We start from the raw sequence: 21,439 nt of genomic DNA on the forward strand, positions 1-21,439 counted from the left end.
TGCATTGAAGTGTTCACGTTTAGTTCATATTAACTTGCAGAGTTTGTGAAACACGTGTTGTTGCCTTAGAGTAAATAAAAATGAAGAATTGCCACAACCTGCACAAATGCATTGGAGTTATGCTAGTGTTACATGTTTTGGATTCATTATAAAACTCTAGAGGGACATAACAGGCTACAAATAATGTAGAAACTTTGGCTGAAAATATGGAGTAGTATTTACTTCAATATTGTTATAATTTTGGGGCAAAATGATGCAAACATGAAGGTATTAGTCAGATACACCAACAAAAAGTTGTCACACAGCTTTAGCTTCCAGAAACTAAAGAAGGAAATCAAGAAAACCTTGCATCTAACTCCTACATTTTATAAGAGGTAAGAAAATTGTTGATTATAATTCTACCTCAATAGATTCTCATGATTTTTCAGCCAGATCACCCAGACCTATTATAAAGTCCTAAAAAGAACTCAACCTTAAACATCTACAGCAGTAAAATGGAACACATACATTAATACAGCACTAAAATGAATCAAAAACACCCTATAAAATACTGTCAGGGGGAATTTTATGGCACAACGACAGCTTTGTCATACTTAAAGGTTGTAATCCCTCAAGTTCAATAACTCACATACTTTTATTTAAGTACAGTTTTGAATGGAAAACATTACTACTGTTTGTAGTACTTTAACTTTAACTTAATCTCTTCTTCTTCTTGCGAACTGTCAACATCAGCTTTCCTGAGATTAAAAGAGCTTTTTTGTAGAGGCAAAAAGAGGCAAATATTGAAGTTTTGCAGCATGTCCAACTATAGCATCTGCTGTGGACCAATAAAAATTTCTTTTGGTCCTGGATTTTGGTTCGACAAAGGACCTTACATGTCACTGTGTATGTGAGTTGGAACATTAATTGTGATGACAGCACTTGTATTATTAAAAAAAAAAAAAATTTTATGCACAGTTGCTTCTTCACTGTAAAATACATGTTGCGTTACACAAGCTAGAACCATCTGAGAATTGCATTCACATTGCAGGTGTCCTGCCCATTTCCTGATGTGTGTTACACAATTTGCATGCAGCCTCCATCTACAAATCTATTTCGGGGTCTGTATAGAAAAGGTTGAGCCGTCTTCCTTCTAAAACCACCTTGAGATTAAATGTCACTTTTGAAACTCAGCTGAATCGACGCCATCTCTCTTCTCCGCGACACAAATACACAACGGCAGCCGATGGCCCTGGAACACTCCTGAACGCCATGTGCGGAATGTCAGCACGTCCATTCATCCATCACGTTAAAGACGACCTACGACCTTTCAAGCCCATCCTTATTCTTCCAATAACATCCAATCAGAAGCTTTGATTGTTTAACCCCCTCTCTTACCCCAGCTGTCGTCCAGCAGCCTCACTGACCCGCTCATCCCTGGAGGTCAAGAGTCTAATTTGGTACGGTGATTGTGCAACAGGTTTTCCATGTGCCCTTAAGCCTTCAGAGACTGTCAGGGCGACAGCCAGGGGTTAAAGGTCATGGAAACCTCCTGCCGAGGGTTTCATGGGAAAACCAAAAAGCTTGAAGGCTTCTCTGCTTCCCCCTGTTGACAGAGTGCAGTGAGGCCTGCCAGATATTTGCAGGCTAAAAAAAGGTGTCTCGGGTTAGACCTACAAAGCCTGCAGGGATATTTTAGCAGCTCCCCTCAGACCGCTAAACACGTCAACAGGCCAGCCGTGGGAACTGTCTTCATCCCACAAGGAGCTCGGTTCAAAGACGGACACAAACACATGGCTTCAAGATGAGCGACCACGAACGACACAGGCCTGTTTTACATGACACACATGCTCTGAAACAAACCTATTAAGAAGGGTGTCTCCACGTATACAATAGGTCTTTAACAGCATGTGTGGCACGGTCCGACCAAGGCTGTAAAAACCTGTTCATGACATGGGTGTGTTAGCAATTCTGTCTACACCTCAACACTTTATTGAGTGGAAGAAGACCCATATATTGGCATAGAAATGTCAACTATATACTATTTCTGTTGTTCTTTTGATAATAGAGGCTGAACATGGCAGATATGACATATAAAACCCATAACTGAGATATTCAGCTGAGGTACAAAATCACAATAAACCACGCACTGTGGCCATAATAAAAAAGTAATTTAGGTACAGTTTCATTAATGAGAATAAGGTGAGAGACTGTGTAAGAGAGTTATTTCTCTTTGTTTCATCCAATTGCTTTTATGCCAGTGAATGTAGATGCTTATCACGATCATGTCAACTAAAACAGTTTTTCATGTTAAGAAAAAAATACCTTCCTGATTGTGTTCAAGGGTAAGAGATGGAAATTATGATTTAAGAGGAATTATTTTCTTTATCACATGTAAATTGAGAACAATTGTAAAATGTAGATATAGATGTTTCTGTTTTTGGTTCAAACTATGAATTGAGTGATGAGTTGAAGATGTGCAGCTCTCTGTTGGGTTTCTAAAAGCCTTAAAATGCTAAATACTTAAAGATTACAATATAAAATGATTTGAATGCAACATAATTGAATGAATTGACATATTTATAGATCTTTGTGGTTGGATTTATGGATGGATAAACAAAAATAAGCCTTCAGGAGGAAAATATCTGTTGAAATAATCCTTGTTCTCGTTTTGTATGTAACCCAAATAACATTATTCACTGATATATTTATTTATTTATCTGTCATTTATGCCAGTGATTGTCTCTATTTGTTTATTATTTATCTTCTCATTTCTGCCATGAAAGAATAAAACATTTGCAGAAAAGTTGCCTAATTTAGCTGTTTGTAAAAGTCTTATCATCATTCTGTTTGAATAAGCACACACGATATGATTTAAATATATGACACATCCTTTAGTGAAATGTGACAAATTGTAGTCTGCCACTGCCACCAGTGAAAACACATGAAAGAATATTAACCAATATCTGCCAGTATTAAGTACTGTCTGGCAAATATATCCATGCATGTTTGGGCATGTTTGGACAACTGCACAGACAGAAATGTTTTGGTCTAAAAAATGCTGTCAGAATATTATCAGTTCATCATTAGAAAGCCTGCTTTTCACACCATACTGCAGGAAGGTCTAGAACATCATGACTTAACATTCATAAAATGTTTTGGTAGATCCAGAAAAGATAAGACAAAGTTTGAAGTGGACTGTGGGACCTTGGCAGAGGTTGCACTACACTGACTGGTCTCCTAGTTCACTGTACCATGAAATATTTGCTGTATATAATGGTGTAAAGAACATTATCCCACACTAAAATAAGATTTTAAGAGTAAAAATAAGCTGAAAAGCTCTGTAGAACATTGCAGGGTGATGTTCTCGGGCTATTTTTAGAACAAAGCATTTCTACTCGGATAAATACTTTGTTCAGTCACAAGCAATACGACTCTAAAAGCATTTTACAGATGCTTTAGTGAGAACTTACAACATTGTGGGAATAAGGGCACATTGTGTCTTCTGTTACCTCAACACTTTCCCAAGACTTTCATTTGAGAATTCAACAATAAACAGCACAAATAAAGCACCGAGAATGTTCTTCCTGTGTAAATATTTAACCTTGTCGGCAAACATTAGATTCACATGTATTCTTTAACCCTTTTAAGAATACCATTATAACAGGCCACCTAGGTGTCTTCATGTTTTCTTTGCAATAAAAGTATCAGAAAATATATATATTTTTCCAATTCTTTGGCACCTTTTTTTTCCAGGAAGAGCTTAACTTTCAATATCTGGCCTTTAATTATCATTATTATCATTATTGTAAATAATAAATGCTTAAAACAGTGTGTTTTCGTACAAAAGACAAAAACGGAATTGAAGTTTTTTGCATATTTATTATCGGAAACAACTGTAAATGTCCATAACGAACCTTTTTGAGATTTCAACTATTTTACATCTCCTCAAACATGCTTTTCGGTCTTGAGCATTCAGTATCCATTTTACGGCTTCATATTTTTCCCGGCTTTTTTTAGCCTGTGTGGAAGTCTCTAAAACAGTTCCTTTCTACTTGTAATAGAGTCTGACATTGCTGCCATAAAGTGTTACATAGTGTCAGAAAGCTTAGGATCTCAGCTTTCCAATGCCATGTGACTTTTGTGGATGGTACAAACAGTTCAGGAGTTACAGTAAATTGAATTCTGTAAAGTGTAAAATGCAGTGCCGGAAGGATTGCAAGGGTTAAAGCATTATTAGACATTATTCTCCCTGCTAGCATGGTGTTTGGCATAAAATCTGATTTTTCATTTAAACTCCTACAAAATTCCATTTCTATTACTCTACAGCACCGGGCGGTCTCTACATCAGCTCCTCTTTGATACGACTGCTGTGGCTAATTTGCGTATCTGATATCCCAGCCGAACCCACCCAGCTCTAAAGCCTCTTCTCTCATTCCTCACTGTGACCTTCTATTCCTCAGCAGGACAGGGGTCAAGTATCCATGGACATTTTGATGAGATAAAGGAACCGAGGGGCTCCAACCTCTGTGCTGATTTGCTCTATTGTTGAGCTGTGAAACCACTCTCTGCTTGCACTGAAATCCGAGTGGATGTGAGATGCTGATTGTGACAAAAATGATTTATTTATTTTTTTCCCCCATGCTAGTTCACCGGTGTCACAGCAGATATTAAATGCTGATCCAAAGTGTTTAGAGGCAGAGAGATGAAATAGGAAACAGACCTTCTTTATGACACTGTCCAATGTCTCCGGGCGGCTGATGTCGAAACAGATGAGAACTGCATCTGAATCAGGATACGCCAGCGGCCTCACGTTATCGTAGTAAGAAGAACCTGTGGACACAGAAATACCATATGGCATAAGGTCACGGTGTCTTAGGAAAAATGCGTGTACTTGTTTTTTACCTAATTTTACCCCATGAGGCTTGTCATCCCAACCATATGGCGATGTGTGTCATTTAGAAAAATGTTCTGCACTTCCCTGGAAGGTTTTCTAAAGGTCATTGAAAGAACAACATATGGCAGGTTCTTCCTAAAAGAACTAACATAATGCAAAAACAGTCCCTCTCAATAATCACTTATGATCCACTACCAAGTGTGTAGTGGTGCATTTATCTCGACCTCTGTTGGTATTTTCTTATATTCCTCTTTGGGACGTTTCTGGGCTGGAACTGGTGGGCTGTGGGGTTCTGGACTCCAGCCAATGGCAACTCACCAGGTGTGAGGCCAGGACTTCAGGTGTCAGACTCTAAACTAGTTCTGCAAACATACTGATTTTCTCACTAGAATTGACCCTCTAGCAACTTTTTTTTTTTTCAGAAAAGCACTAACTGGATAGATTTTTACTGAATTAATGAAAGTAATGAATATTTGTCATTGTGTTGTATGCCACTTTTCCACTGCCAGTATCAGCACGACTTGCTTAGACTTGGCACGGCTCGGCTCAGTTCAGCCCCAGGAGTGTTACATTTCCACTGCAGGTATAATACTCACTCAGCATGGCTAATCGTTATAGCAACACAACATGAGCTACCTGTAGCATTGTATTCAGCATGCCCACAGCTGTGTGTATTATGGTTTTGTCAGGTGAAACTATAGTTGTTTAGACTTCCAACCTGTGGTTACTTTAATTTGAAAATGTGCATTTGGTATTTTTGGAGATTTCCTGCTAGCTTCATGAATCACATACTGATGTGACAAATCTGTGACGTGCATATGACTGTACGTCCCATATGGTATTGCACTGGCACAATTGGAACCACAGTGAACTGAAAATAGTGTGCTGCTCTCATGCAGTGGAAATGGCAAAAAGGCTGCACAGAGTTGAGTTGGTTCAAGGTGATTCTGGTATTAAAAAATAAAACATTAGTGCAATAGTCAAGACCAATAAAACTGAGATTAAGTCTTGACTGAGACCAGGACGACGTTTGTCCTCTGACACAAGCGATTAATGGACCACCACCATTTACGCCACCATATCTTAGGAGTAATTACTATAATTATTTAAGGCACACAACATTTACTTACACTGGTATATTTTCATTTTTATGTTAACACTTCTACTTTTTAAGATCTTTGTAGTTTTGTTTTGTTTGGACACTGGTTTTGCTCCTATTGTGCCTTAAGAACACTTCAGTGGCGTGTGGAAACAAGGCATTTTATGATAATAAATAGATTAAAGCAGTGTTTTTTAACCTTGGGGTCGGGACCCCACGTGGGGTCGCCTGGAATTCAAATGGGGTTGCCTGAAATTTCTCGTAATTGATAAAAAAAAAAAATCAAAAAAACCTTACTAACAAAAAAATACATGATAAGTTGACAGAGACAATCCCTATACATAAAAGACATGACAAACTGTGAGTCTGAAACTGAAGCACTGTGGTACTGTTTATCTGTCAAATGTTCGTTGTGGTCGGTTTCAGATGCTGCAGCTCTTTCATAATTCATAGTTTGAGTTCTTGTTTGTTCAGTATTTATTTTCAGCCTTGTAAATCCAAGCTGGACTGACTTTACATATCCTGACCAAGGAAAATAAAGTTCTCACTCCATGCAGTAATCTACACCTGGCTTTTCTGCCTCCGTCCATAATAATATACATTATATAGACTAAATGTCATCTAAAATTAACGTTTATTTGAAACATAGTATAGCAGACTATTACAGGATCAAAAACCAATTCATTTTAGCAAAAATTAAAAAAACTCTGTTTTGAATGTCTGGGGTCGCCAGAAATTTGTGATGATAAAATGGGGTCATGAGCCAAAAACGGCTGGGAACCACTGAATTAAAGTATTTATATGGATCTTTTCTTGAATCCATTTACATACAGTACATATGTAGATTCCCAAATAATGTCTTCCAACACCAACCTACAACGATGTCTTGCCCCCCCCCCTTCAACCCTATAGAAAATATTGTAGCCCCTTTACCAGAGTGTATCAAGAAATGCAAGAACACATCAAGACCAAGAAAGGGTGAGATTGTGTCAAGACCAAGACCAGAGCAGATGCAAACAGGAAGCTTTTCAATTATTCCAGATCAATATGACATGTGGGGGTTAAATGATTTCTGTCGCCTTTGAGTAGCAGAATGAAGAAATAAAGAGTCTGTGGAAAGCTAAATCATGAATAGGCAAAATATTTTCCACCAGAAAGATTTTGTCCCCAAACCACAGTGATCATGTCAAGAAATAAATAAAAAAAATGCACAGGAACCTCAGTCTTCTTTGTCTGAGACTAAGACAAGTGTCTGTCATTCTGATCAGTGAAAGTTCAGTGTTTAGTCGACTAATCAGCAGTCAGATAGACTCAGATGTAACGACCGGTCACTGATCCCCTCTGTTGGAAATGCAGTGCCCTCTCTTTTACCTTTGTCTGAGAGGACAGAGGCACTAATGTGAGTTCTTTGTTCAAAGACGCTAATGGCTACTTATGTCTTTTCATACACCTTACTAATCTGGAAGCAATGAAGCAACTTTTCAAGCAGACTTTAGCTACTTTCAATTGAAGATAGTTGGTAACACTGAAACAAAGAGACAAGAGAATTGTTACATTTGTCGTCACATAGTCCTACTGTCAAATAAAGCAATGTCTCAGGTGTGGGCCTTTTCAGCACATTCATCTTCATTCTTTGACAACAAGAGAAAGTGTTAAACAAAGTGAAATCCGCTACAAGTCTGGTCTTGTCGAAGTCCACAGAGACATCTACAGTCGTGGAGAGAAAAAGCTCAGATGATGTAATTTAAGATTATTATATACTTAACAAAATCATAAAAATCTGTTTCTCTGCAAGAAAAGAATGATGTCAGTTTTTCCTGCAGTCCTGGTTTGGGAGTTCTCGCACCTTGTTCCTGACACATCATCTGGCCACGACTTTTTTTTTTTCTCATGGTGTTTTTGACAATTATAGTGTGATTGGTGAGAAATTTTAAATGGGTGTGGTTAATCTGGAAAAGCAATGGATTTCCCAGGAGTTCTGCACTTGACTTTTTTATTAAGTATGAAATTAAAATCTTTATTATCTCTTGTGACAGAAAAAAAAAAAACATCTTCAATGTGGCTCATTCACAATGAGACAAAAAACAAAACAAAACACACCAAGCCTGATGAATTACAGTATACAACAATAAAAGGTTGATTTATGTATTAAAATATACATTAACATAAAATCTACATCATACTCAAATAACTTATGAATGATTGAATAGATGACTAAATAAAATAAAATACAAGTGGAAAAATGATTGATATCCTGACCAAAAAAACTTTGAAAAAGGAACAAATTGCAAAATATGTAGAGGGCTTTATGCAAATATTAGATGCACAGGCTTGTATGTGTTAATAACTTCACAACCCAAATGGGAATGCATTTATTTTTTTCCAAAAGTCAGGCCCCCAGACAGACTGGGACAGTGACAGTGACACAACGATGAAGTTTTATTAAGAAACAGTAACCACCAATCTCTGCTGACTGTATCTTTCATACATGGATAAACCATTAAAGCAGGAATCGTGGTATGTGCTTGCACATGCTGCAGCTTGAATGCACCTGCTTGCAGTCTGCAGATGCAAATGAGTCTTGTTCTTAACAGTTGTATGCACATATTTGAGTATCAGTGTCTCTTGGGCTCCTGCACACAGCTGTGTCCTCCCTTTATCACAGCGCTTCAAGGGAAACGTGGAGGGGTTACTCTCAGACACATACACACTCACTCCAAAGTGAATTATAGTGGGTTGAAGACCGGAGGACTTGTGCACACGATCCATAATCATCATGAAAAGACAGCGACTGCCAGCACAAAGGCCAAACTAAAGGTTGAACCCCTTAATTCTCTCCACTCGTTCCTCTTTCTGTCGCTCTTGCAAATGGTCCCTGTTTTAACATCTTGCATTTCTCTCTTTCTCACTGCGAGATTCACATGCGCTCACACGTTTCTTTTCCACTCTCACTTTTCATTTCTGTACCTTGATCAAATTTGAAGGCAGAGTGGCGCCTCTGTACTTTCACAAGCCGTTCAGTTACACGGCTCCTGCTCTCTCACAGCTCTCATTAGGAGGCTTGTAAAAATATCTGGGCTCTCTGGGAAATGGCTGTGGCTGTGGGCACCCTCCCTTTTGGATCCCAGGGGAGGCAGTGCGGACTTGAACTCTTAAATTTTAGCAGTAACTGCACCCTGGCTGCAGAAATCCAATGTCATGATAACACTTTTAGACCTTACAATTGTCTAAACAGGTGCGCCACATTGTGAGAAGAATATTTTGTCATTTGTTTACCCATATTCCGCTTAATCCATTGGAATCACACTAAATTATTGAAATAATTATAGATTATTTTGTACCTGCTGTTACTAAGCCTCATACCAGACTCGACACAATAGAGAGTCTGGTGAAACGCTGCGCACCTTTGTATGGCGGGGTAAATAGAGTCTGCACAAACAGCCTGTTTCAGCATCTCTGTGCTCTCTTTGTTAATGATGGAATGAGACCCTGACAATAGATTCACAAACCCCCGAAAGCCCTGATCGTTCAGTTTATGTTGACCCGTTCCCTCCCCAGTGAAGAGGACGCAACAGGCCCCCCCATCACTGCATCACAGCTACAGGTTAAAAGTTGATGTCTTTTATGCATCCAAGCAGTCAATATGGAAGTAAATCTGTGTCATCAGATTTTGAATTATAAAAGATATTGAATTTGTAGTACTGAAATGTTTTTGCACTGAAATTAAGAATTTAATTTTTTTTTTTGCACTGAAATGAAGTATCTGGATTTTTTTTCACTGAAATTAAGTATTTCATTTTTTTTTTTGCACTGAAATTAAGTATCTGAATTTTTTTGCACTAAAATTGAGTATCTGAATTTTTTTTTTTTACACTGAAATTAAGTATCTGAATTTTTTTTTTTGCACTGAAATGAAGTATCTGGATTTTTTTTCACTGAAATTAAGTATTTGATTTTTTTTTTGCACTGAAATTAAGTATCTGAAGTTTTTTGCACTGAAATTAAGTATCTGGATTTTTTTTTTGCACTGAAATTAAGTATCTGATTTTTTTTTTGCACTGAAATTAAGTATCTGATTTTTTTTTTGCACTGAAATTAAGTATCTGAATTGTTTGTCTCTGAATTCAACTACCTTCATAAATTTAGAATTAAAAAAATTCAGACGCAATAAATTCAGGTGCAAAAATTCAGATGCAAAAAATTCAGATACTTAATTTCAGTGCAAAAAAAAAATCAGTGCTAGAAATTCAATAGCTTTTATAATTCAAAATCTGATGACACAGATTTACTTCCATAAGTCAAACTGTTGATTTTCTTACCAAAGTGTGATCACATCCTCTATTAAATATGATGAATTCTTGTAAAACGTAAAACACTAGCTTTGGTTAGAAGTTTCCATCTTTTATGGAATTTTTACCAAGTGCCAAGAACCATTCCCACCCCCCTGCCCCTGTTTAGTCCCTCTGTGAAGGCACATAATAGATGGAATGCAATTTTCTAGAATTGATAGTATTTCTGAGTCACATTCAGATCCATTTCCTGCTCTACTATTTGTTTTTCATTAGCACTCACCCTACTGGACACTTGGATGTAAATGTCTTCTTGCTTTATTATTAGAACATACATGTAACCCCATTTGAACGACAATTACTCACCATAAAAATATTCCGTACACTTTTCCCCAGTCACACTCACTTTGTCACACACTACCTGCTTGGCTCTGCTTTGAAATACTGTCACACGCTTTAGTGATCACAGGGAAAAACCAGCAGCAAATCTAAGTGGCAGCACTAATAAAAATAATATATGGAAGTCCCGAACCTTCACGTGTCACATGACCTGTAAGTTTGGCTGTGACCACCCCAGTGCTGTGCAGTCTGACACTGTTACTTAGGACTCTGGTGAATGTGCAAATAATGCCTTCTCCTCAGCTCTGCAGTACTGCTAATGGTTAAAAATTCTACTAGATGACTAATAACTATCCTTGTCCTCCACTTACAAGGTTTTTTTTAGATTGTTTTAAAGCAGGGCTATATGAGGTACCTATTCACAGTGTGCTACCTACAAAAGATGTCTCCGCTTTACTCTTTAAAGACTATTTAAACAATGAATGCTTGGACATACCATAGTAAGTATTGTTGTCCAAACTGTGGAAATCATGGATAATACTGGGTGTATCAGATGCAGAGGGGATTTGTCCATAACACCAGTCCAATCTGTTTCCCAAAGGTATCTGTTTTGACCTTGATCTACTGCACGTCTGATTTATGCACCTGGATTTGATGTTTTAGGTGCAGGCTCATTACACAAAGCAGTAATAAACATGAGCAAAATGTAGTGTGACACCATCATTCTCCCAGTTCACATGGATACACACATAGAGTTTTAAATATCTTCACTTTGGAAAATGTTTGTAAAAAATCTCTGACTTAAAACGCTGTTAACGTGAGACCCAAACATAGACAAAAACATTGCTTTTATAAAATATCAGTGGTCTGGACAAAGCATTAATTTACATGGTGTATGACTGGATGTAGAATATCCAAACATCCACATTTTAAAATTAGCATCAACCATCTCATCATCTTGAATAAGATTGAACTCTTTCATTGTTTTACTTTGTGTGATGTGGTGAAACCCAAGGACTCAATCACAAAATCAGAGACTAGAGGGATTTTTTTTGTTACACTTTGCTTTATTTTCATCTGATTTCACCTTTTATGTCATTTTTTTGTGATTGTTGTGTAGCATAATTGGATTTCTTCACCTTTCACTGCAGTATCAACTGATCGTTTACATTAGAGCTCTGTTAGCTTAGTTCTGTTTTTTGATAGAAAACAGTCACAGTAAAACCACAAATACCCTGCATTTTCTCTAGAGTTTATGTTGTAAATAGCTGCACCACAGATTGGTCTGGAACAAGGAAACGCTGCCATTTCCACCTCAAACTCACTTCATTTAGAGCTGTGTTCAGCAGTAAAAACAAAGACCATGCTTCTAGCTTTTATCAATTTGTCACTTTCTTTGACTATAGGTTGTTTCTTAGTGGCTCTCGTCCCATTTGGTCACTTTCTGGTGCTTTGGTCAAAAGCCTCATAGTTTTAGTCACTCACTACTCCCTTTAGTGGTCATATAAATCTTCATTGGACCAGTGAAATTCATTTATTCAGTTTATTTCTCTACAGTCCAATACATTGGAGTTTGTGGCATAACTCTTCATTCTAAACACTAATTTTTTAAAAAATATTTGACGATAGAAACACTACATATAACCCCTTTATTGCAAGTTCGGTACTGTTTTGTGCAGCTGAGAGAGCAGAATATCACAATCACACATACTCATAAACCTACATCCCTCAACACTAGCTCAATTGCATGGATACTAAGTCCAACAGTCAGCAAAGCACACATTGTACAACGACTAGCTCTGATTGGCAGTGGTCACACATGAGGTGCTGTAGCTGCTGAAGTTGGTCTTTAGTATGTATCGCAGTGCAGCAGACCTGTACTGAGGTTATAGCTGAAGAAGAAAGAGACGGAGCATGTGGGGGTGGAGAGGGGACAGAAAAGATTTAATGACTTTGACACTGAGGCGAGGGTAAGGTACAGAAGCATGTGATGATGAGAGAAGCAACCAGGGAATTACAGCAGAATTCTGATGAAGGGGAATAGATGTCAGATGAAGGAAAGTTAAGACAACGATGCTTGTTGGACTTAAAATGTAATTAGAAGCTGGAATGAGGCCGCTAAGATCAATTTGTCAATCCTGAAGATCAGAGTGATTGACAGGTCACGGTCACAACAGACCTTGTCACGGCACAACATTCCCGAGCTCTTCTGCCCTGAGCGACAGTGTAGCCGAGTCAGCACTTTGGCAAAGTCAGAAAAAAGTCCTCTGTGGGAGTGAAAAGGAGAAATAGTGTTGTGTTTAAAACAAGCCGAGCAGGCACAAATAAAAGCCAATCACCATAACAATCAAGTACACGAGGAGGAGGAGGAGGAGCAGGAAGATGGGGGGGGGGGGTGAAGTTTCTCCTGATTGTGAAATATATCACCACTACGACCTGAAATCCACTTGCCTGCCTCCAGCAAAGAGACGCGACCAGAGATAAAAGAGGATGTAGCAGCAGAGGAGTAGAGAGGGGGGGCGTGCATCGGGTGTTTGGGTAGGTAATGAAAGCACTGGACTCGGCAGGACAGATCAAATAAAAAAGGTATGAGAGCTCTGGGCTGGCTATTGGTGGAGCCGGCCTGTGCCCATTCACTGTGAGGTGGAACAAAAGGTCAATTGAATTTCAGAAAGAGTCAGTAAGAGATGGATGGGGCAGGAGGGTGAGGGAGGTGTAGCATAGCCTGACAGGAACCACTAAAAACCATCATGCCCGGCAGGGAGCTGGACCCTGCCCACTGTGCCAAGGACACATATAAAACACCTTTCATAAAACCTCAGGCATTAGCATTAGCCTGATTTAGCAGCAGTGATTTCTCATGGTGGAAGTGGATTTCTGTCATTATTTCCACAGGGCTAATTAGCGTTAAGCCACACTTCAGCACCATGAGCAGAGGTGACAGAGGTGGGAGGAAAGCAGGCGATGCCAGCCGTCAATCCAGCTTCATCAAAGGCCAGAAATATCCCAAAGGAGGCTGAGGCGGACAGCAACTTAGGGGAGCAATAATGTATAGTAATAAGGCGAATGCCCAAAGGGACAGTCTGTCCACAACATGACAGCTCTGCCTGCTCTTGCAAGAATTTTGACTTTCTAAAAGCAAACAATGGAACGAAACAAAATAATAAAGCAGAAATAGTGCAGTTGATGACGGCATTTCTTCAGGAAACCTTAAAAACTGAGTATAGCTGAGCATATAACAAAGCTTTCCAGTCTTTAGTGCAATAATATCCACCATCACAGCAGGATTTGTCTTTTTCTTTCTCTATTTGTAGCATGCTCATTGCAGACACAGCTAAAAAGCAAACCATTATGAGTGAGGGGAAAAGAATAGTCTTTGCCTGGAGGCTCTCTGATGTGTTTCGTGCACATATGGCAGGGAGTCAACACCAACTAACAGCCTCATTAGGCCATATAGACACTATGAAAAACATCCATACACTCAAATAAATGTATAAGGCTCAATGCATCCTCAAATGTTACCAAATAAACAAAACAGTTAGTGTGACTTCAGTTAACCCAACCTTAGAAACACATTTCGCACCCCTTACACTGCGTCTTTTTCTTCTCCCGCAGCTGTTTTCCTCTTGAAAACCACCTTCAAAGGAAAGGCAAAACATTTCACGTTGGGGTGGCTGAGTATCGTAGCAACCTGGATGGATGCAAATGTCTTCATTGTGAGGCCCTGAAAGGAGGTAAGGAAGAAGAGAGCAGGAGAACGGAGGGAATGTGGAGGCTAATGACTCCAGTGCATTGATGATTAGAGGTGACTAAAAGGAGAGAAGAAGTGGTTTGGCGCTCTATCCTGCAAGAGGTTGAGCAGCCTTTACATTTCTGAGGGTCTGGTCTGTGTTGTTGTGAACTGTTGTGGCTGCTCCTCAATCAGGGCTCTACACAAACACAGATAAACAGAGGCTGCTGCCAAGACATCCTTCGAGAGGAGGTGGAGTGACTCTGACCCAGTGTACCACTCGGTTTTATTATGTGAAGGAGAAAAAAAAAACATCTTTTACGCCACCACAGCTAGAATCCAATTCAGTCTACCCCATGTAGGGCCACTGACTTTATTCCACTGACATTTCCAACTCGAGCCTTTTGTTCAAGTCAAGACTAAGAAATCAGTTGGAATTAGGATAGTAATGGATCCAAAACTATGTATTTTTGTTGTTAGATCCATGTTTGGTTAAAAGGCAAAATCACTCAGTATCATGTTGAATGTTCATGTTTAGTCCTCGATGCTTGGGTTTATGTACATCTGTGGTATAGAAGTGATGCAATGTAAGGAAGCTTAGGTGAGTTTGTAAAAGGACAAAAACTTCTATCGGAGTAGTGTTTTTTTTTTTTTTTTTGCAGCCACTGTAGATGAGGGTGAGGGGATGTAGTCAGTTGGCATCATTCTGTAACTTCACCCCTAGATGTCAGTAAATATCACACTTTGCACCATGAATTAGCATTTTCTGTTATGGCTGTATTCTCCTCCTTCTATGTGTGGTTTGATTGATCTCATGTTTCAGTTTAGGGCTTTATGTTCGGATACCAGTATAGAAAGGCATCCATTTAGTTTGATCATGGAATATATTTCTGTTGGATTCAGTTGGCTTAAAAATACTGCTTTACATATAAATGGTTTAGTTAAGTCACATTACTTGAGATGAAAACATGAAGTAAAGATGAGAACAGCAAATAACTCAAACTGTGAAGTCTCAAAAACTTGAACGTCCAGTGGGGGCTGTCTCCAAAAGTCAGTTGATCCCAAAGACCCTCAATAAACCTGCAAAGACCTAAAACAGGAAAAGCATCCACTGATCTAAAATATTTAATAACTTTTCTCCCACTGAGCTTATCAATACAGTTAAATGTTCAGGTAAAATGCAGTTTCTCAGCTTTTCACTGGTATCAGATATAGTGCTGCAACAACGAATCTATTAAATCGATCCAAATCGATTCTTAAAAGAGTTGGGAATGAATTCGGTAGTTGATTCGTTGGGTCTTGAGCAGGTTCGTATTGAGGAATGCCCACATGCTGTGTAGTGTAACAGATGAAAACACAGAGCAGCATGGCTGAGGCTTCAGATGCCGGGCCTGATTTTTAAAGCTAGGTTTACATCATGTTCCCGGTGGCCACGGCAGACCCGTTTGGCTGAAACGTAGTGCGCCGTTTATGTAACAAAACTTGAATATGGAGACAAAAATGGCCAAAATCCCATGGTGCACTACGTTTCAGGCAAACAGGGCTGCCATGGTCTCCAGGAACATAATGTAAACCTAGCTTAAGATAGCCTACGTGTCACGATTACTTTAGCCTGCTAGGTAGTTAGACACTATCATTGTTATTATAACGTTTTCATCCATCTCCGTTTATCAGGCCACCAGACTAACGCTACCTATCATTGACCAGAACTAATACATACAGTGCTAGTTTGATAACCTATAACCGGTGCTGGTTGAAGACTATAGCTTGCTAGTCTCTAGCCATAACAAGGCTAGGTAGCGGGCTAGTGCTCGCTAACTATACCCAAAGCCATTGCAAGGATGTAATCATTAGTGACTTGTCTGCAGCCTATATTGCTTTGGGTTAAATACCGATCTTTGAGAATTGAGTCGTTTATCCAGTGAATCGATTAGTTATTATAATAATCTACAGATTAATCAATTATTAAAATTACAGTTAGTTGCCTCCCTAATCAGATATGACCTATTTGGATGTTCAGCAGCTCCGTAATGAACATGGAAACACTGTTATCGTCTGCAACATTGATTCACCTGTAAAACCCATGGAGACTGACAGATAACAGTGGTTGTAAATGCTTGTTTTACGTTCAGTTAAGGATAGATTTTGCTGGAAAGTCACTTTTCCTAGTTTTCCTCTGATGGTTGGTAAATTAAACATAGGAAAATACATGATTTTAACGAAAAAAATGCACAATGCAGAAGACAATATTGTAATAATGAATGGTGATAAATCACTGGAAAGGGTAGATGTAGAGAAAAAATCATGTGGGAGTCACTATAAAAATAGTTGTTAATATTTAAGGTTTAAAGTAGTGGCCAGCTGCAGAGTTGGTCATTTGGAGCTCTTGTTTATTGAGTAAAACATTTTTTTCCCTCTCTGAAGAGTGAGGCTAACAACAGTGTCTGATGATACTGTCTATGAACTTGCCATGCAACTGACCAGAAAATACTGCAACCAAAAATAGAAGCTGGCAATCTCTAATGCAGCAACAGGATGAACACACACCGTGATTATAGTGTCATAACAGTGGATAATCTTACAAACTCAACAACTACTGACTAAAGGATCACACGTCTAGTTTTCTTTCCATGTTTTAATGTAAGCTTTTTAGTGTACGAATGTGATCATTATTTATTTATCTATGAGCCTGTGAGGTAAGATTGCAATTGGAGCTTACAGATTACACCACCACATGAAATTTTATCAAGATTTTATGCAATACGAAGAAGCAAAAGGCATATAAATAGACAACTTATGGCTTTGATTCACTTACACGCTATGTGCCTAAGTCTTAGTCGTCTGAGGCAGGGAATCGATTCAATCCAGTAAAAGAAACCGCTAAAAGCTAAGTAATGAGACAACCTCACACAGCCAGATCTCTGAACTGGGGCTTATATCTTTAAATGCTCTTGACATATAGACTTTAGGAGTGTGCTGTATGTATACAGTACACACACATGCACGGATAAGACTGTTGATCCGTAATAGAGATGGTTGTGTCAGGTTTTCAAAGGCATTAGCACACATAGCCAGGACAGTGGAGGTGACACTGGGTTAAATGGCCATTAACCTTCCATGTCTGCAGCCTTCACATAGGAGGATATCGATCAAAGCCCCCCCTGTGCTTTCTCTCTGGAGGAAGTGCAGGCTTTGAAAGGCGTCAAGTACCTTCCACGGATCCGACGAGTTAATACCACGGTCTGTCGTCCAGTCGCAGGTTGAAAGGCAAGGCCGGACCTAGCGCTGACAGCAACAGAGCAGCATTACTGTCTATCTTCTGTTTTGCCCGGGGGGATTGAGATGGAGTAGTGTGTCCACTTTTGGTTTCTCTTCAGCCCTAGCCTCTTTTTTTATAATCACACACAGACCTACACACTTTCATTCCACTAGAGAAATAGCTATGCATTTCATCTCCTGTTGTTTGATCTCTGAGGCTCTGTTACATGCTGCACATTGGTTTATATTTAAAAGATCACTGCACTTCTTTTGTTACATATTTCGGTTCATCTATATCAGAGGTATCACACTCATTTTTCGTTCAGGGGCCACATACAGCGTAATACGAGCTGAAGGGGGTCAGACCATTAAAGAAATAACAGTGAAATCAGTAAAATTACATGATGAAAATGTTTACATCTACAAAGTACCCTTTAAAAACAATAGTAACATGAACAGCCAGAAATTTCTTAAGAAACATAAGGACAATTTTAACAGTATTATGCCTCAGCTCATCATTTACACGTGTGCATTACAACTTACAGATCACAGTGGATCTACAAAGACACAAAATATTTAGTTACAGGCAAAATACTGTTAAAACTGCATCTACTTAAGACATTTCAGGTTGTTCAAATTTGTTCAGGTTATTCAAGGATAGTTTGTAAATGGAAACATTTTCATGTAATTGTACTTTTTTCACACTGAAACAAAAAGACAAAAATTTGAGTTGTCATTATTTATACGTTATTATGATAGTATTTTATTGCTCTGACCCACTTGAGATCGAATTTGTATGTGGCACCCTTGATTGTTAATATTTTCAGTGTAATTTTTGCATTTCACAAATTCATCCCATAGGCCAGATCGGAACCTTTGTGGGGTTGGTTTTGGCCCACGAGCCATATGTTTGACCCCTTAGCTATATACTTCCTGTTTCCTTATACAAAGAAACACCAATCACGCTTATATAACGACTTTCCTTTTCAACACTCTGACCCGGTGCAGCCCTCGGTGTTAATTCTTTAGAGCTTTAACGTGTTAAGATATTATTATACAAACATGATGGGACATTTGTTTGTGTCAGGAAGTCAAGTAGCTGTGAACAACTGCTGCCTCTGTTCAGGGAGCGCACGCAAAACCTGTTTTATCTGTTGCTGTGTTTCCTCAAGCTCCCTTCCTCTGACATCAACAACAATGAGGCCTGTCAAAGCAGCAGCAACGACTGACTGTTGGGGGGAGAACCACCAGATGATGCAGAAAAATAGATGAGATCGCACACAGAGAAGTGGTATTGTTAAAGATAGCCAGCAAACTAGCATATTGTGTTATATATATCACTATACTGCATATATTATATACTAGTGATGTCTCGATCTGGATTTTTTGCTTCTGATCCAATCTGATTTTTTTTAGGATTAGTTTTGCCAATACCAATCTGATACCAATCTGATACCAATCCGATACCGATAGAATTTGGATTTAAATTTGTAGTCATTATTTATAGGTTATTATGCTATTATTTTACTAGAGATCACAATTGGGCTAAATGTGGAACCTGAACTAAAACAAGTATGACACCTTTGACCCTTAATAACTTAAGTATAATTTTTGTACTTTCCAAATTCGTACTGTGGGACAAATTAGAACCTTTGCTAGACTCATTTTGGCCAGCGGGCTGTATGTTTACCACTGCTGAAGCTGGTCTGTGGACAGGTCCGTCTAGGTATTGTATGGGGGTGCGTTCTGCACTGTATGTTAGTAATGCACAGATCAGTGGGTTACTCGCGGGTCGGGTCAGGTCAAAAGAAGGTCAGTTTTTTTGTGGGTTGGGTTGGATCAAATAATTCCACAAAAGCCCTGCAGGTTGAAAAAACCTGACTCACGCATCACGTTAAAGTGAAAGTGAAATCTATAGACGTTTTACTAATTCCTCTCAGCCTCTTGTGCAGTTAATGTTCCTTTCCCCTACCTTCAGAAACTGTAATTTGAGGGAGCAGGACATGTGTTTACCCCCACCCCAGAACTGAGTCCGGATAGGCCCGATCTCGTGTCTAAATCCAATCCGATCTTATAAAAAATGCCAGATCAGCAGCCGACACTGATGTGCAGATTAGATCGGGACATCCCTACTATATACCATCATTCTAGGAGCTTTCCAGTGTCCAATCATATGTATCTATGTCATTCATGGATGGAGGAACTGTGACGTCACCCATTGGTTTTTGAACTGCCATGTTGAAACCAGAGTTTTTCGGATTGGTCATTGCTATTTTGGCTTTATTCAGTTCTTAAATCTGATGTCATTAAGTCGTAAGATTAATTTCCTGGTGTATATGCATGTTTATCATATCTTCTTTCTCAAATGAAGCAGCAATCAAGGTTCAGAAGGAGCAAAAGTCATTTAATTAAATCAAACACTGTTATCAGTGCAGTTTTTCCATATTCAGTGTTTCACCTGCAATAGATCAATAGTTTGAGTGTCTTCAATACAGTTTAAGCTCCTAGTCTGTTTACTGCAGTGCATTGCTTCACTTTGTCTTCGGCTGTGTATAGACATAAATCGTTTTATTTTGTTTATCTTCCCTTGAACTTGACAGTACAGATAAAGGGCTGATAAATGAAGCTGGATGTATGAAGATCAGAAACACCTCATTCAAGACTTATTCTGTATCAGTGTAATCCTTTAAGGTCCAGTTTGACAGATGTAGTGGGAACTAATGTTAGTAGCTTAAAATTAGCTGGTACCAAACTTTTTTTTTTGTAACTTTACTAATCATCTTCATCACTTATTCTGCTCTTTATCACCACATGTAAAGTGATGAATCGATATGTGTTTTATAGATTATAGAGCCAGAAGTGACCATATTTGGACATCCTGTGAGGTCAAAGGTGAGTTAATGCTAGGCGCCACCTTACTGACTTGATAAACAGTGAACTTCATTAAGTATTGTGTAACAAAGTCAATTTACAGACTTGTTAGTGGCACCTATTAACTACAACTATAGTGGAGCTGTCTGACAGGAGAAAATGTGTCTTATTAAATAAACTGAAACTATGAAAGTCCCACACGGCAGGAGAGCGAGCTGTCATCCAGACCCTGATACGGCAGACATCAAAGATTCGATTTGCCCTGAGATCTAATTAACGGTGGAAAAATGTAAAGATGGGCCATCAGATCACTTATTAGAGTTACTAAAATAAAATGGATGAGGCCGTTATGAAAATTCAGGAGAGAAAAAAAAAATTGACTTCGTATTTTTAATGAGGAATTCAGTGGAAGTCTTTGGGAGCCACAGCTTTTTGGAGTGACCCCCAGTGGCCATCAGTGGTGTTACAACTTTAAGATCTGTCACATTCCACGCATAACTTGCATTAATTACATAATTAATATATTTGCATCTCTCAAAAGTAACTGAATTTCTTTAACAGTCGCTTTGTGTGAAACTAATTGGTTTCACTCAAAAACACAACATTTATGTGTAAATGTTCGCTACAGTCCTGTCAGATTCTCTATACCTGGACATAGACTTTTTTTTTGCCTACAGAAGGGAAAAAACAGTCTGTATTTGCAGCACAAAAAGCTCAGATTGAATTCTGATCCATTTTGAAGACTCATGATCGACTTGATTCACACATTCATTCTGCCACTATGAGGTCAGATGATGAGATGATGAATAACAGGAAAAAACTGCATTTGTTTCCTTTGCAGTTTGCATTTATTACCATTTACATGACTTAAAAGGTACTAGTAACAGCATTATTGAATAGCATTACTCAAGTAGAAAAACTCAGTAGTTAGCAAGGTTATTATCGTTAAGGAAAACTAACAAAATGACAAAAACTAG

At 38.7% G+C, this 21,439-nt stretch overlaps 1 protein-coding gene and 1 long non-coding RNA gene across 2 annotated transcripts in view; one reads left to right on the top strand and one right to left on the bottom strand.

Annotated features, from left to right (window-relative positions):
• Positions 1 to 21,439, bottom strand: part of rnd2 (Rho family GTPase 2) — a 75,196-nt gene that overhangs the window by 12,217 nt on the left and 41,540 nt on the right. The window contains exon 3 of the mRNA XM_030142167.1: positions 4,703 to 4,812. Within this exon, the coding sequence (XP_029998027.1) occupies positions 4,703 to 4,812 (110 nt within the window). The remainder of the gene's footprint in view (positions 1 to 4,702; positions 4,813 to 21,439) is intronic.
• On the top strand, positions 5,074 to 12,064 carry LOC115424756 (uncharacterized). The gene is made up of 4 exons (XR_003936130.1): positions 5,074 to 5,084; positions 7,654 to 7,657; positions 11,810 to 11,815; positions 11,964 to 12,064. It is a non-coding gene; the product is annotated as an uncharacterized LOC115424756 (long non-coding RNA).

Source organism: Sphaeramia orbicularis, chromosome 8 (genome assembly GCF_902148855.1).
Source record: "Sphaeramia orbicularis chromosome 8, fSphaOr1.1, whole genome shotgun sequence".
Classification (NCBI taxonomy): domain Eukaryota; kingdom Metazoa; phylum Chordata; class Actinopteri; order Kurtiformes; family Apogonidae; genus Sphaeramia; species Sphaeramia orbicularis.